The sequence below is a fragment of the Astyanax mexicanus genome, chromosome 1, assembly GCF_023375975.1.
Source record: "Astyanax mexicanus isolate ESR-SI-001 chromosome 1, AstMex3_surface, whole genome shotgun sequence".
Lineage (NCBI taxonomy): Eukaryota > Metazoa > Chordata > Actinopteri > Characiformes > Acestrorhamphidae > Astyanax > Astyanax mexicanus.
In genome coordinates, this window is record NC_064408.1 from 100,894,250 (window position 1) to 100,910,684 (window position 16,435).

The 16,435-nt window shown below is 37.7% G+C and overlaps 1 protein-coding gene across 3 annotated transcripts in view; it reads right to left on the reverse strand.

Annotated features, from left to right (window-relative positions):
- LOC103030360 (beta-galactoside alpha-2,6-sialyltransferase 1) overlaps positions 1-16,435 on the reverse strand; it is a 46,980-nt gene that overhangs the window by 13,148 nt on the left and 17,397 nt on the right. For all 3 annotated transcript variants that reach the window (XM_007252341.4, XM_049462902.1, XM_007252340.4), the window contains exon 2: positions 3,768-4,341. In XM_007252341.4, the coding sequence (XP_007252403.3) occupies positions 3,768-4,242 (475 nt within the window). In that variant the 5' untranslated portion in view covers positions 4,243-4,341. The remainder of the gene's footprint in view (positions 1-3,767; positions 4,342-16,435) is intronic.

A 16,435-nucleotide genomic window follows, 5' to 3' on the forward strand; every position in this document is an offset into this window, starting at 1 on the left:
CAGCTGCATACACTTATAGTACATCATATGTAAAAGTATATGATATTTTCATTTGCTTTACATGCATGTCATGTGTAACTCTTTATCCCTGCAAATTTGAGCTCACACATTCAGTATTGAGGGCTGTGCTGCACTGTCACTGTTCTTGTCTCTTAAGAGGTAGAGGTAGAGAGATACTGTGAATATCAGTCAATTCGAAAAATGTAAAGAACTTAGAAAGTGCAGTCTCAAAGACCATCACAAATGTTATGATGAAACTGGCTCTCATCAGGATGAGCGAGTAAAATCGAATGATTTTTTAAGCCTTCAGCTACATTCCACTGAGGAGAATCACCCAAACTGCCCATGAGAGAGGCACTGGTCTTCCACAGAGAACATAAGAGCTGGCATTTTATTTCTTCAGCTTTATGAGGTAGAGTCATCTGGACTTAACAGCTGTGCTGAACTTGTCAATAGTTAATTACTTGAATTTCTTGTCCTGTTAATGTGTTTGAGAGCATCAGTTGTGATGTGAAGAGGTGGTATGAGTAAAATTAGAAATAAATTATTAGGACAATATGAGGACTGGTTTCTGTTGTTAATTCAGCATATTGTTATGTAAATATATATTTTTGTAATCATTTTGAATAATGTAAGTGTTAACAAGAGAGATGGAACGATCGATTGGTAGTTGATTTTTTTAGCCAAAATACGGTATCGGCGATCGGCAGATATTCCTCTGATTTTAGCCGAACTTATTCAGGAGTTTAGGGTTAATCAGAGCTGTGTGTGGATGACTGGTGAAACTGCTCACTTACAGAAAGCTGCAGTTCCTCATCCAACCACTAGTCGGAGCTGCAGCAACAGCATGAGCCCTGCTGTCTTTACTCGGTCACAGAGCTACAGCCCAGCCACGGGCTACAGGCTCAGCTCAGACAATCTGGAGCGTTTTTACAGTTTCTAAAGTTCATCTGTGTAGGAAATAAAGGTTTTAACCCCATTAACCGAATAATACAGCTCTCTACAGTTCATCTTTCTGCGCAACCAGCTAACAGCAGCAGTTTAGAGCAGCCGTCACGGAGTCACTGCTCGGATTACATTATAAACAGGTCAGTTAGCACGCTGCTAACCTCAGAATTATAACTCCGCGGTTTAGTGGTTAGACTGTTTAAGGCTACCGAAGACTATTAAAAGCTAGTGCAGGTTATTGAAAGGGTTATTGGGAGCAGAAATCAGTACAGACAGGTTAGATAAGTGATTCACGTCCTCGGCCCTCGCTGCGTGAAACTGTGAGTAAGCTTTTTTTTTACTGTTTATTAACCTCATTAAAACAGATTTCGTTCATTCCAACTATTTGTGAATAGTTAAAATTTCTGTTTTATTGCTGTAACGTTAATTACTAAAATATGGATTTTAAATCAGATCCACACTCTTAATTACAGTTTATGAGGGCGGAGAGAGTCAGGCTGTTTTTTGCCCAATCTAAGCTCTAGCTGGAGCGTTAGATTAACGTTACTGTTGTTCTTAATAAAATATTGTATTATTATCTATATATTAACAGTAAATGAGATATTTTAAGCAGTAAGCTGACTCAGAAAAACAGGCTGAGGTGGCTGATGTTACACATTCCTGCGGTATTGACATATAAATATAAAAATTCTGGTGTCTAATAAATATTTATATATATTTATTATAATTTATAACTTATATCTCTCCTGAAAAGCGTTTATTTTGGTCAGTAACACTCTTGTGTTTATTTACTATCAGCGTAAATTACCAGTGTTTGCTTAGACATGGATTTAATTAGGGGAATCTGTACCAGGTTTGTCTGGCACCTGTGTGGCATTAATGTGGCATTTGGCACCGCCAAATATCGGTATCGGCGATCGACCGATCGAGATAAAAGACGATCGGAATCGGCCCCAAAAACACTGATCGGTCCATCTCTAGTTAACATAATATTTTGGTTCAGTTTATATAGTAAATGTATTATAAGAAACACAGATTAGTGAATTATTAAACCTAAATTATACACATGCAAATTATGAACTACTTATCAAGCTTTCTACTGTATAACCTTTATTAGTGCATAATTGGGAGTCTGTTATGTGGGATGAATTGATAATTGCTGTATTAATATTAGAATGCACAATAAAAATGTATCACCCTGTACTTCAGCACAAATCATTCCCTTAGTGTGTATATTATTAGTATGCAATTGGTAGCAGTTGGTTTGGTTTATTGCAGATTTAAAAGTAATAAAAGTTAATAAATCACTCAAACACCAGGAAGTTTTCCATATTCTAACGTGAGCGTATTTGACCACCCATGCACAGTATTTAAAGTGTTTCTTAAAGTAAGGCTGAACTGACAATGCAGCTGCAATCCATGTCTAACCTTAAACAAAAAAATCTTCACTCAAAAAAAATTAAATTAACTTGATTTAAAACAATATGTTGGCCAAATATCGGTTCAAGGGACTAACTAGTAACAGTCAAACACTGACAGACTGATATCATCAAATAGCTAGAAATGGCACTGAAATAGTGATGAAAGTTGAACTTTTTTTATTTTGTATGTTTTATTTAAATATCTCTAAACAACTCTAATACCGTGTAGAATTAGCCCAGAGTTCATGATCAATAATTTGCTTAACAGAGTGATAACAAAGTGTTTATTGTGCATTATAACACTAATATAGCAAATATTACTAATTTTCCACATAACAAGCAACCCCCCCAAACAATGGGTAACACAGAATAAAGCTTCATTATTAGTGAATAAACCATTTACACATTTCTAATTCAGGCTTTACTGAGCAAATAAGAAAAAAATAATAAGCTTCTAAATTTGTTCTTTAAAATAAAAATTGACACCCCAAGAACAGATGATTACTGTTATTTCTATGACTACTACTACCACTACTCCTCTCTAGTTTCTTTCCTCTCATTTTATCAAGAAAATGAGTGAACTTGTGATAAGTAAAGACATACATGCAGTACAACATAATGCATGATTTTGTGTTTCAAAGTTTTACGAGGCCATGAATGTGCGAAAGCAAGTAACCAGAGAGAGAGAGAGAGAGAGAGGGAGAGATACAGCCAAGAAGAAGCATTTTACTATTTGATTCTTTTAAACAATTAAAATAATCTAATTGTAAGTGTTTGGCAAGTTCAGTGTATGCCATTTGATGTTATACCCACTATATGTATATACACTACATGCATTTGTGTCACAAAATAAGGGTAAAGGTCCAATCTGCCTGGAGCTTAAGGTATAGAGCATTAGATACTTATTAAACACAGTGTTACTAAAATAGTTTAATGTCATGTACCACACACCACTTACTACAAGCCAGTCCAACAATTGTACACATAGAGTTTACCAACTTTCCCTATAAATAAAAAATAATTACTATAAATTGAAATTAATAAACATACATCTGCTGTTCTATACTTAAAGGTATATATCAGCACTTTTTTATTTGGGCTACACCACTGTTAGTCACAAAGTATTTTCTAGATAAATAATCCTGCAATGTTCGGTCAGGAGGTTCTCCAGTTGTTTAACCAATGGGATGGCACACTGACCTCCCTATCATTCAAATTTTGTGGCCCAATGTATAAAGACCATGTCTTGTTTGTTGCACTGATCTTGAGAGAGCATCACTTTTACATGGACAAAAGTTTTTTTTTATCTGTCTGTTACTTTATACTTTTTGTGTTGCATAAAATATGATTAATTATTAATCTGTACATCATGTTCAGTAGAGAAAAAATGAGTCTTACCGATATCCTTGCCCAGTGAAGAGCCTCTTAGAGCTCCTGCTGATGTTACCACAGCACATGTTTTTGGATTCCCCAGTGTCTCTTGAAGACTCTGCTTGGGTAATGATCTCTCCCACTTTTCTCCTGAGAAAGGTCCATCTCCGGCTTTTACTGTGCTGAGATGCACTCTGTTCTTTAGTGTGCACATCAGTTCCGCCAGACTACTGTTGGTACTCTTGTTTGTCCTTTGTGGAACTTTGAATTGATTTCCCTTTTTGTACATTTTAATGGAATATTTGACTTCATTCGGGATCTGAAAGGGTTCTTGTAAAAATGAGTGCAGCCGGGGTGTCATACGCAAAGGCCATGGCAGTGTGAGTCTTTTGGTAGATAACGGTAAACGAGGACTCGTAGCATAGAAGGTCAACAAAAGTATAATAACAAAAATAAATATGTAAAAAAATGTTTTCAATGTCTGTTGGGGGCTCCTGCTCATGGCGTCATTGGTAGAGCTGCAGCCTCCGCTGTCTTATGATGATGTCTCATGCTCTGCACATGGTGAAGCTCCACAAGGCTGGACTCCAGGTACTAAAAACTATGGAAACAGAACATGTGATTAATAACAGTCTTATCTAACTCCTTAAAACATTATGTCAAAAGGCTCTTTTGAGTGATTACAACAGCTAGTTATATACAAAGTCATTTTGTGTAACAGAGATTGAGAGTGTGTGAGCATGGTTCAATATAATGTTTTCCCTCACTGCCTATTGTTTATTTTTGATGTACCCTGTGAAGAGTAACTGTTTATTATACTTTGGGTGTATTGACAAATATCTTTCAGTTATGATTACTTATCTTAGTATCTATAATTACATAATCATTGTGTGAAACCTTGTATTTTATATGCAATAACCAATACTCACCTTACATTTGATCATTTTCATTCACAGTGTATTTTACACGCATTTATATAGAAGATTAACCAATAATCACAATATATTCTTTACTATATGTAAAGAATAGTAAAACACTGTTTGATCAGGCATGTGACTAACACAGACTCTATTGTGACAAATTAACCCACACGATACTTAAGGCGTTTACTAACACATAGGGTCTATTGTATGGCGGTCTAACCACGCGCCACTAACACATTAACATATAACATATGAGATCTATTGTGAGGCTTGTGTAGCTCATGCTTGAAGCATTTCGTTTACTGCATGTCTCTGACTAACGGCCATCAATCATCAGCTAGTGCACTCTGGATGAACTAAATTGATACAAAGGAGGCTTCGGGACGAACAGTGCTGCCTTTGTCTCTGTGCGTGCAAAGTCCTTCACCTACCAAAGCGGGAGGACGCGCGCACATAGGGAGGGCGACACTGTCTAATTACTGGAACAATATCACACTGTCTGACTGGACCCAGTCAATTCTTAAAACAATACCACACTGTCCGGCTGGACACAATCAAGGCCAAACACTAGTGGTCCGGTCAGACCTGTGAAACTTGAACACTAACACGTGAAAATATGCATACTAACATGAGATGATTTTAGCAACGCCTCATCAGCAGGTTTCACGTCATTTGGGGTATAAACATGGAGTCAGATCAGAGGGGGGTCAGAACTTCTACTGGGACGGCTGTTAACTGTCTTGTATGTATTGGTTCTCCTGAATTCAGTAATAAATACTTGGTTTGCTTTCAACTTCACTCCACCTGTCTACGACTCTCTATCAAACGAACACGTAGGGGAGTTGTACCCCGGACGAGAGGTGGGGGTTAACCCACCTTTCATTTTCTTTTCTACAACAATTTGGTGACCCCGACGAGTCTGGCAGAGGACAGCATCCGGCACTGATCCACTCACGGCCGAACTTAACAAAACAGGTAAGCAGAGCCGGTTTAATCAAATTCTGCATATTGGCTATTTCAAATTTGAGTGGAGCGGCAGTCGGGCTGCAGTCCGGAGGAAGCAGGAAGCATACCAATGTGTTTTACTCGTTATTTGTATTATAGGTGAGTAGAGACAAGGGTCTCCTCTGGTTTTATATATAGGTGAGTAGAGACAAGGGTCTCCTCAGGTTTTAAGGATTGGAAGCTGGCGTGTCCCCCCGGCTTCTGACGAGATGTTCGGATAACGGCTAGGTGTAAGCCTCACCTCGAGATTGATCCGCTCGTAAACAGGTTCAGAAAATAACAAAAATAAATAAAAAACAAATAAAATAAAATAAAATAAAAAATTTATATAAAAATAATAATAAACATAAAAAGAATAGAAGCAGACGCTGTTCCTGCTCTAGACATTTGGTAAAATTATTAGGCGCTGTACCTACTATGTAGTACTAAGACAGAGTGCGTGAAACAGAAGTGTGTGCGTATGTGTTGGAGTGTGTGTGGAACTGTGTATGAGCGGGGCTCCTGTGAGCGGTGTGATTGGTTGAGTGTACAAAGTCGTGACTGACAACAAAATAGGAATGGATGAGTCCCACTGCAGGGGAGGAGTCCAAGGTGAAGTAGGTGGAGTTGATCCAGCCTATTGGTTTTAGACTGAGAGGTTGGTTTTATTTGTGAATTAACGCTTGTGGGACATCATAGAAAATAGAACATCAGTTCAGTAGGGAAATAGAGTAATACACAGTGAAAATGGGGGACAGAGGTGAACAGGGGGAAAAGGCTTTTGTATGGGTATATATATATATATATATATATATATATATATATATATATATATACATAAGAAAATATAAGGATATAAAAAACCTAACTATTAATAGAATTCTGCCCATAACAAATTATACTTTAACTCTTTCACCCTCTCCTATTCCCCCAATTGTGGCTCCATCATGTCTGCTACAAAAGTTGAGGTGTCAATCTTCCACTATCTCTGACCATTCATCTCTGCAGGGACCCACATCGTTTCTATGCTAATTTGAAACCCCCCATTAAAGTGACCACCCTGCAGTGTTCAAAGCAGGATCCAATGTATATAATGTCCCCTCAAAATATCCCTAGTTAGATTGCTTCTGATCGACTGACTAAGCTGTGCCCGTGTAGATTTTCTGTCTGCACGTGAATAAACTCAAGTCAACTCTGAAGCCGTCTCCTGACTCCTGAATCGGACACCTGGTTCCTGAAGGCCGAATTTCTAACAACTTGGTGCCGTGACCCGGATGGCTACTGAAACCTACTTGGTGAGTAAACGCCATTTCGAACTGAAGAGAAATTTTGGCTGGATAAAATAGGAGTCAGTAAATGTTATCCTCTCTGAAGTGAGAGATGCTTGTTTGTTACTGCTAGATCAGAATTAGTAACTGTTTTCCTCTCTGAAGTGAGAGATGCTTGTTTGTTACTGCTAGATCAGAATTAGTAACTGTTTTCCTCTCTGAAGTGAGAGATGCTTGTTTGTTACTGCTAGATCAGAATTAGTAACTGTTATCCTCTCTGAACTGAGAGATGTGTGTTTGTTACTGCTAGATCAGAATTAGTAACTATTATCCTCTCTGAAGTGAGAGATGCTTGTTTGTTACTGCTAGATCAGAATTAGTAACTGTTTTCCTCTCTGAAGTGAGAGATGCTTGTTTGTTACTGCTAGATCAGAATTAGTAACTGTTATCCTCTCTGAAGTGAGAGATGCTTGTTTGTTACTGCTAGAAGATCAGAATTAGTAACTGTTATCCTCTCTGAACTGAGAGACGTTTTGTTTTGTTACAACTGTAAACTTAGGATTTGTAACTGGGATCCTCTCTAACAAAGAGAGACGTTTTACTTAGTTAGTGTTGAAACTTACTGCTGTAGTCCTCTGTGAAGTACAGTTTGTTGGTATCTGCTGGTAGTGTCTTTGTTTTGCTATTGTTTCAGAGCTTGGTTTTGTTCTCTTGTTTTCTCACCATGTCTGCTAAAGGCCAAAACATTAAGAATCTTGCTAAACCTCTTAACTATAAAAGCAGCACCTTAGTTAAGGGAGGGACTGAAATGCCGCAGTGGTCTGATTCTGATTTTGAAAGAGTAATCAGTGACATTGGGGAGAAACATATTTGTGAGCAAAAGATAACTCAGTACTTTTCATCCAAAGGTTTCTCTGCTGATAGAGAATGGACTCTTGCTGAGTGTAAAACAGCTTTAGGTTACAGCCTCAAGCACAACTCAGTTAAGGAATGTCTTTTTGTTATTAAGCATTACTGGGAATGCAAGTTGAAATCTATGGATGAAAAGTTAAAAGAAGCAGAAGGAAAGGTCTTAGAGCTAACTAGCGAGTGCAGAAGGCATAAAAATGCTACCAAACATGCCCAGAGCACATGCAAGCAACTGCAGCAAACATTGACAGAAGTTGAACATCTACATGCCAAGAGTAAGTCAAAATCAAGGCCTCAGTGTTCTCTCCCTGTTGCCCCTACTCCAGGTCAGCCATGTTACAAAGAGGATGGAAATTCTCAAGTAACAGTCAGGCTGTCTCCTGAATTGTCTGAGAGTGACCTCTCTGATGGGTCAGAATCTGTGTCATCAGATAAAGATTCTGACCATGCTACTGGTAAAACACACTTTCCAATCTGTGTTAAAATGAGACCTGTAACTGTTGTATCCTCTGAGGTACGTAATAGGAGAAATGAAGGTGGTGAAACCAGACTAGAAATTGGGCACATTCCTTTAGATGCAGCAACTTTGGACACAATATCCAAAGAGTTTAAACCTCCAAGGGAAATGGGGCTCGACTTCATTGACCTCATACATAAGAAAAGGAATTTGTACTCACTACATTCCAATGATGCTGTAGCCATTGATAGCCAAGTTCTTAACTTCACAGATGGTAGAGAACTTGCTAAAAAGGTGTTGAATGCTTTGGGTGACAAAGGCCAGAACCTTGACAAAGGGTGGGAAGCTTTTGATGACTGGATTAAATGCAAATGCCGTAAAACCACTGATTGGGGGCAGATTACCAACTGCAGACATAGAAAGGGAGAGTCTGCAGCAGACTTCTGTGAGAGGTTTGAAAAAGTTTTTCTGCGTAATTCAGGTATCAGCCATTACAATGCTGATAACATTAACAATACAACTGATGGTCCCCATTTTAGACAGCTGGTTGAGTCACTACAAACAGATCTTAGACGAGCTCTGGTGACTGCTGTTCCAAACTGGAGGAATACTAAGTGGGTTGATCTTAAGAATGAACTGGACCGTTTGGATGTGGATCTTGAACCAAACCATGTTCCTGCATCCATACACATCCTCACAGAGAATGTATCAAACTTGGGTTCCAATCAACAATTCTCTAATCAGAAAAAAGAGTGCCACTACTGCCATAGAATTGGTCACTTTTCTCGAGTTTGTCGTAAAAAGCAGGCAGATAGATGCAAAATGGGTGCTAGTTCTAGAGACAGCACAATGGGAAATTCTTTTGGTGGGTTCTCACAGGGAAGCCCATCTGGGATTTCACAAGAACAGATACCTCTGATAATCAAGACTTTACAGGGTGTCACAGGACAGTTATCTTTGATATTCAGTGCTCTACAGGGAGTCACAGGGATTTCATCAGTTTCTCCTGCTTTGGCTTAAGTTAATTTGTCCTGCTACTTAAACTCATATTTGTGCTTTTTGTTTTTAAGAACTGGATTTTGATGGTTTCAAATCTCAGAGCAGAATCTTAAGATTCTTATGAACATAAGTTGAATTTACCATCCAGGTTGAGCTTACCATAAGCTAAGTAGCATGTTAATAATATATTTAAGTGCACTTTTTAACTATTTTGTTTTGTTTTCTTACTAGCAAGGGACTTGAGACCAGTCCTGATTAAGTTATGTTGTGTTGCACAATTTTAGAGATAATGCACCAAACGAAGTTTTTGCAGACTTTAGGTGATGTAGTTATTGCATTTAGATAAAATGAACCACTATACGATCAATTTAAAATTGTTATACACTGAATAAACCACTATACGATCAATTATACAATTTAAGTTTTATATTCTTTTCAGCTACAACCTGTAGTTTGAGTTCCTGATCTGTGGAACTCTGAGTATGGCTGAATTGATATGTTGAAAGTGATCCATATGGTTTCTGGATCAAAGGGGAAGCTAACACTAGCTTTAAAAACACAATTTGGTCACAGTAGGGTAATACAAATAGTTTTCTCACCTGTGGTGAGAAGAAAACTCGGACAACTAACGAGATTAGAGCAAATGTCTTGTTATTTCTGGTCAATGGGTCATGGTGAGGAAACATGAAACAATCTATTTAGATGAGAATGTCTCATTGACTTTTGTTAGTTTCTGCTTGTACCCCAGAACTGAGATCTAGGGTCAGTAAAAGAAGAGGTGGGTAATTGTTCAGAGTCCCGAGGAAGAACCATGATTTCTATTTTCATGGGGGTTACCCTTTGGGATGAAGATTTCAACACACTGTACATTATCATAGCAGCCTCTTCTGAGGGACAGACAGTGGGGATAAGCAGATAAACTACAAAAAAAAAATACATAATCAACATCAATGAACAATTTACTGCTCAGTGTTTCCTCTGTTACAGATCTGTTGGAGCCAGACAGTGCTCCAGCCAATCCAGCATGGCGAGAACAATTTGTGACCTGTCGGATGCAAGCCTGAACAGTTGAAAAGACAATTGAGGTTCAAAGTGGACTTCCCAGATGGCCTGCCTTTCACTGACATTGAAGCAATCGCCATGGACATCCACACACACACACACACACACACACACACACAATGTGGCTGCTCACAAGTTGTGATGTAAGAAGAGACATCACCACATGGAAGCAAGCCTCTTGGAAAACCATGGACAACTACTGAAACTTTCTTCATTATTCTTCAGGAACATTTTAAGACCAAGTAACCGCCATAAACAGCTCCAATACTTGGTTGCATCAACTTTTCTGACATTTATGGTACAATTACAGTTGTATAGTTACAGCCCTTTAATTGTTTATACATATGACAATTTATTGTACATATGTTTTTTAATTTTTAGTAATAATGTAGTTGTGTGATTCTCCATTTGGGAGAATCAAAGGGGGAATTAATAGAATTCTGCCCATAACAAATTATACTTTAACTCTTTCACCCTCTCCTATTCCACCAATTGTGGCTCCATCATGTCTGCTACAAAAGTTGAGGTGTCAATCTTCCACTATCTCTGACCATTCATCTCTGCAGGGACCCACATCGTTTCTATGCTAATTTGAAACCCCCCATTAAAGTGACCACCCTGCAGTGTTCAAAGCAGGATCCAATGTATATAATGTCCCCTCAAAATATCCCTAGTTAGATTGCTTCTGATCGACTGACTAAGCTGTGCCCGTGTAGATTTTCTGTCTGCACGTGAATAAACTCAAGTCAACTCTGAAGCCGTCTCCTGACTCCTGAATCGGACACCTGGTTCCTGAAGGCCGAATTTCTAACACTATACAAGGTAAGGATCTATCTGTAAACGGAGCAGTGCAGTAGATATTACTAATGGTCATAAATAATTAAATAATTAACAGAGTAAAGTGTGATGACATCAATTACGAAAGTGACTGATGTGACATATAACTATAATATAATATAATATAATATATGCATACGTTATAAGACAGTTCTAAAATGAAAATATGAAAATGTGCATACCCAATCATGAGTACAGTGTACTTTAATGTAAGCAAGGTTGGGGAAGTGTTAATATTAATAATTAAGTTGTTGAATAATGGTGGGTGACTGGATAGATAATTAGAGAATTTAGAGAATTTAATAAAGGGATTATGGGGTTGGTTAGCAAAACAAATAAAAAAGAAAAAAAGAAAAGGGGTAGTCAGAATTGAGGAAAATAATTAGCTTAATTTTGGGTATTGGACTATATCTTGGGGGCCCTAACCTAACAGGGACATATGTCTAACTCTATATTCTATAAGCAAATCTAATAATGGAAATAATGAAGGTGTGTGGCAGTGTCGGAATCGTTTCCTATTGCAGAAATACTAAGCAATTTGGATTGGCCATTTTTGCAGTGCTTTGTAAAAACTGAGCAGTACATTTTTCCCCATATAGTTCACTATTAATTACATTATATTATAATAATATTGTACAGAAGATGTATGCTAGAAATTCCAAAATATACTATGCCATGCAGTACTGCTGTATAAGATGTCCTCAGAGCAGGACAAATAAACATGGTTTATTATTTGATTTTTAAATAATCAGTTCAATAAATAGAAAGTGCTACATAGTGAATAGTGAATGAGTTAATGAGTGAGCCATTCCAAACACAGCTTTTTCTATCAGGTGATTTAGTCAATTATCTTACTATTCGTTTCTTATTCAGACTGATCTCAGTTCAGTCCTAGCTGAATGAGACTTATATAAGACAGATGTAATATCTAATTTCTCTATGATCTCATGTATATCCGTCTATGCTAATATTTTGATTATCTTAAGAGCGATAGTAGATTTCAGAAACCAGTGAGGAAAGACCTTATTTTTAAACGCAGTGTTGCATCTATTTCAAGCTACAGGGAATTTGGTATCTTTCTGATAAGGGGACATAATCAAATGTATTAAAAAAAATAATAATAAAAAATTGAGCTTTCTATTTTGCTTTCAATATGCTTTACTTTCTGCAATGAAGACCTTGCTTCACTTTCTTTGTTTATAGTCTTAAATTAGACTAGAAAGAGATCTGGAAAACAGCATAAATTTAGTCTTCATGCTTATGCAATGCAACCTATAAAGCAAATGCATAACTTTCTGGCTGTAGCATGAACAAAATCAGCTAAGCAATATAAAATTGTTTCATCTGCATAATGGTAAAGTTTGCAGTCTGAGAAGCAGAGCCAGCAATATAATTTATGTATATATTAAATAAAACTGGACCATTATTCATTGACAGGCACTCTTTTGGGTCTATTCCAGAGCAGTGGCATCAGAGCAAATAATTTAAGCTAAATTCAGTGGGAGAGAAAAGGTGATACTGATGGTAATAAAGAAAATCTGTATACAATAATAACAAATAATAAACCATGGGTACTTGGTGCCTTGCACGGGCTTTCACGGTAAACATCAGAGTGTGAATTTATGACAGTACGACATACCTGGGGTTGCGTTCCCTAGCTGTACCCTGCAGGAACACTACAGCACTGAATGTTGATAAAACAGTGCTGCTACGCTGTGTGTGGTTCAGTGGGATAGGCTGGTTAGCCGAAGACGGGTAAGATCCCAACGTATTACACAGGGACAACCTAAGGCAGGCACAGTCTCGATCTGACCACCACATGCATTTTAACAGAACACGGAGAAAACATCGTGGAAGGGAAGCGCAGCCCAGGGGGAGAGTGAGTGGATGAATGAAGTGATGGGGTGTGTGTCAGTGGAGGCCTGGGCAGGGTAGACCAGCCCAATGGACAGTCAGAGGGTGAAGCAATTTTGCGTTAAGTTCTCTGAAACATAAATTCTGTTTCAGAAAAAGGGGGAGATGTGAATAGATGATCATTATTGCCACCATTATTTGCCCAAGAATTATTTTATACTTTTATCTTTTTAAACCTATTACCTTTTTCATCCCTCACCACTATTACTAAAATTTTTTGACCAATCATTATTTTATAGATATAGAGCATTTTTTTTTTACCTTTAACTTGTTTATCTTTTTAAAGTTTGGTTTTAAAACAACCACTATGCAGATGAGCAATTACTTTCAGCAATATTGTAACAGTCTTAACTTTAAGACACACTCAATCCTAATTTTAAAATATGAAATGTAGACACTTTAGAATTCACAAAATTAGACTTTCACTATTCAACATGTAAGCCATTTTGTTTTTTTGTTTTTTTTGAACAAGAGGAACAATGTGGGGGGCTTGATAAATTGTTTAAGGAAATAGATGTATAGCAGTCTGCTGTGCATTGCATATGCATAAATACATATTGAACATATTGATCAGTAAATGAAAAGCATTGTTCGGATTTTATTTGTTATAATAACAAGAACAAAGCAAAGCATAAAATTGTTTATTGATATTGCTAATATTATTGTCTGTAATGGAACGATTGATACAGAGAAAAATAATCACGTTCCACTTATCCCAATTCTTAAAGCACTTAATAAAATCAACTAAATCTAGAAATCAAGGCTTTATAAAAATCTTGGGAACTGAATAAAGTCAGAAACATAATTTCTTAGTAAAATAGCACACCGTAGAAAATTAAAGTGGCAGGTAAAATAATATAGCCACAAGCGGTGATTCTAAAGTCCAAGCAAAAGTAACCCAAGAAAGCCCAGTACATCAATATGGAACCATTCTTGAGACAGAAGCCACATTATGTGTAGTTTGTTTGAGTTCAAAACTTTGGGCCCTGATATTCTATAAATCAGTTTGGAAATGAATGGGAGAATAGAGCAGCTGATCATTAAACCTCACCTTCCGCGAAAATCCGATTTTTCTTGTTTTTTGTGGAATACAGTAGGCAAGGGCGTAGGAGCGGGCTTGATATTGGGGGGGACACATTTGCCAATATGAACCCAAGCCCACCCAATAGTTTCCTAGAACAACATTTGTGGAAATTACTTTTAATTAAAAGTAAATTATTATTATAAGGTGATTTTACAACCTAAACATATTACTCCACATTACAGCTACTGTTGTTAGAAAAATTATGCAAGCAATGTCTGAGTTATCACCTAATATTTAAAATAATATAACAGATTATTATTATTGTTATTATTATTATTATTATTATTATTATTATATATTGGCATGTCAATTCTGTTGTATATTTACATTTTCTCCTGCACTTTTATTTTTTTCTACTATTTTCTGCTATCTTCTTAAGATGGTGTCCTTTTATGTAAAAGAATGTAACTTTATGTTTCATAGAGACTTTTATAAACGTCAGGATATGTGGTCTTACTGTGAAATACAAATGAACAGAAGTCAGGTTACAGCAGTGTTTCTCAACCCAGTTCTTATATATTCTACTGCATATTAAAACTGTTCTGCATATTCTAGAGCTTCCTCTGGTGGATATACATGATTAATTTAGGCTCCATAGGGGGCTAAAGGATTTTAACAGGTAAACTCAGTAAATGACTGTTTATTAGCTGATCAGGTGGAAAACACTAGTTTAGGGCAGTGATCGGGGTTAAGTAACTGTTTTAAATTACCAACTTAAAGTACTGTACGAAATTCTGGCGATCATCTACATCCAGCTTCTAGATAACTAGTTAGTTAAATCAATTTTCGTTCATTATAGCTCACAGTAAGTCCTGTAATCCTAAATGAATAAACAGTTTGAAAATTAAAGTGATTAGCTGATCAGGTACAGGGAAACATTACATATATATATATTTTTTTTTTCCTTTAACCCTGACTCCCAATCTAGCTAATTCCAAAGATAAGCTTACACACTAACACAGCTGCAGTTTATTAATCACAGTGGGTTTAAACTGTGTGCTGATTCAGAGACGTGTATTTTTAACCAGCTATCAGAAACATATCATCACAGTTGAAGTGGTTAGCCTATCGTTACCTTTCTTTTAGAAAAATCTCCGTATATCCAGATCTGTTTTAAAATCAGCTGAAGCTGCTGCGTCCCGATCCCGCTGCTAAATCTCACAGCGAGGGGGCGGGGCTTCCCCAACAGCAAACTGCCTCTGCTCCGCGCGCCGCAAAACCAGCAAGCTGATTGGCTGTTTCTACTGAGAGGCGTGACTTAATACCTGAACCGGCTCCATGATTGGTCCGGTCTGTCTCCTCATTAATAGTACAGCTGACCTGAGCGAACTGATATCATTTTTGGGGGGGACAAATCCACCTATTTCTAATATTGGGTGGGACATGTCCCACCCATCCCCCCCGGTTCCTACGCCTATGACAGTAGGTCTGTCCGAGTTGAATGTGTACACCTGCACATTAAACTGTTTTGCAGCCCCCATTGTCTGCAGGAGCTAAGCAAAGAAATTCCCCCTCCCCCCCTCCGAAAACGGGTGAATTTTGAATTATCTTTCTGCCTACGTAGGCAGAAACTCACAGACCAGCCCACCTTGGCTCGAGAAACTCCCAGAGGCGGAGCTGAAGCGACGCAACATCACCGCTCATCAGTTAGGAGGTGGGAGGCAGTGAGCGGCAGAGCGGTGGAGGGGCGTCGCAGCAGTGCTCCTAGCCAATCAGAGGAGAGATATTTGCATGCTGTTTGCATGTATGAATATTCATGAGCAAAGCTGGAATCCGGTCATTTTGGACACACCCCTAAAACAGTCCATTAAAAAAGAGCTATACAGAGACACCTGAGCACTTTTTTTTTACAAAAACGGCTCACATGTCATTCATTCATACTAGAGACCACAACTAGACATTTTAAAATGAAAGAAAAAATGACGGAAGGTGAGCTTTAAAACTTTGCATGGAGCAATAATAATAAACATGATTCAGATATATTTCCAAATGTTTGTTCCTTATTTATTATCTATGTAGTATTATCAATACAATATAAGAAGATATGCAGGAAGCATTCAGTGGGAGGTTTAACAGCAGGTGCGTTTAAAGCAGCAGCTTTGGGCTGTGAAGCAGTAAAATATGGTCTGTACAATGATGCTGCAGAGTTGAGGTGTGTTTTGGTAGTGTTTGTGAGAGTGGAAGTGTTTGAGTTTGTACGTGTGTGCATGCATGAGAAATAGTGTGTGTCTAGTGGTAAACTGGGTGGTGACCATTGG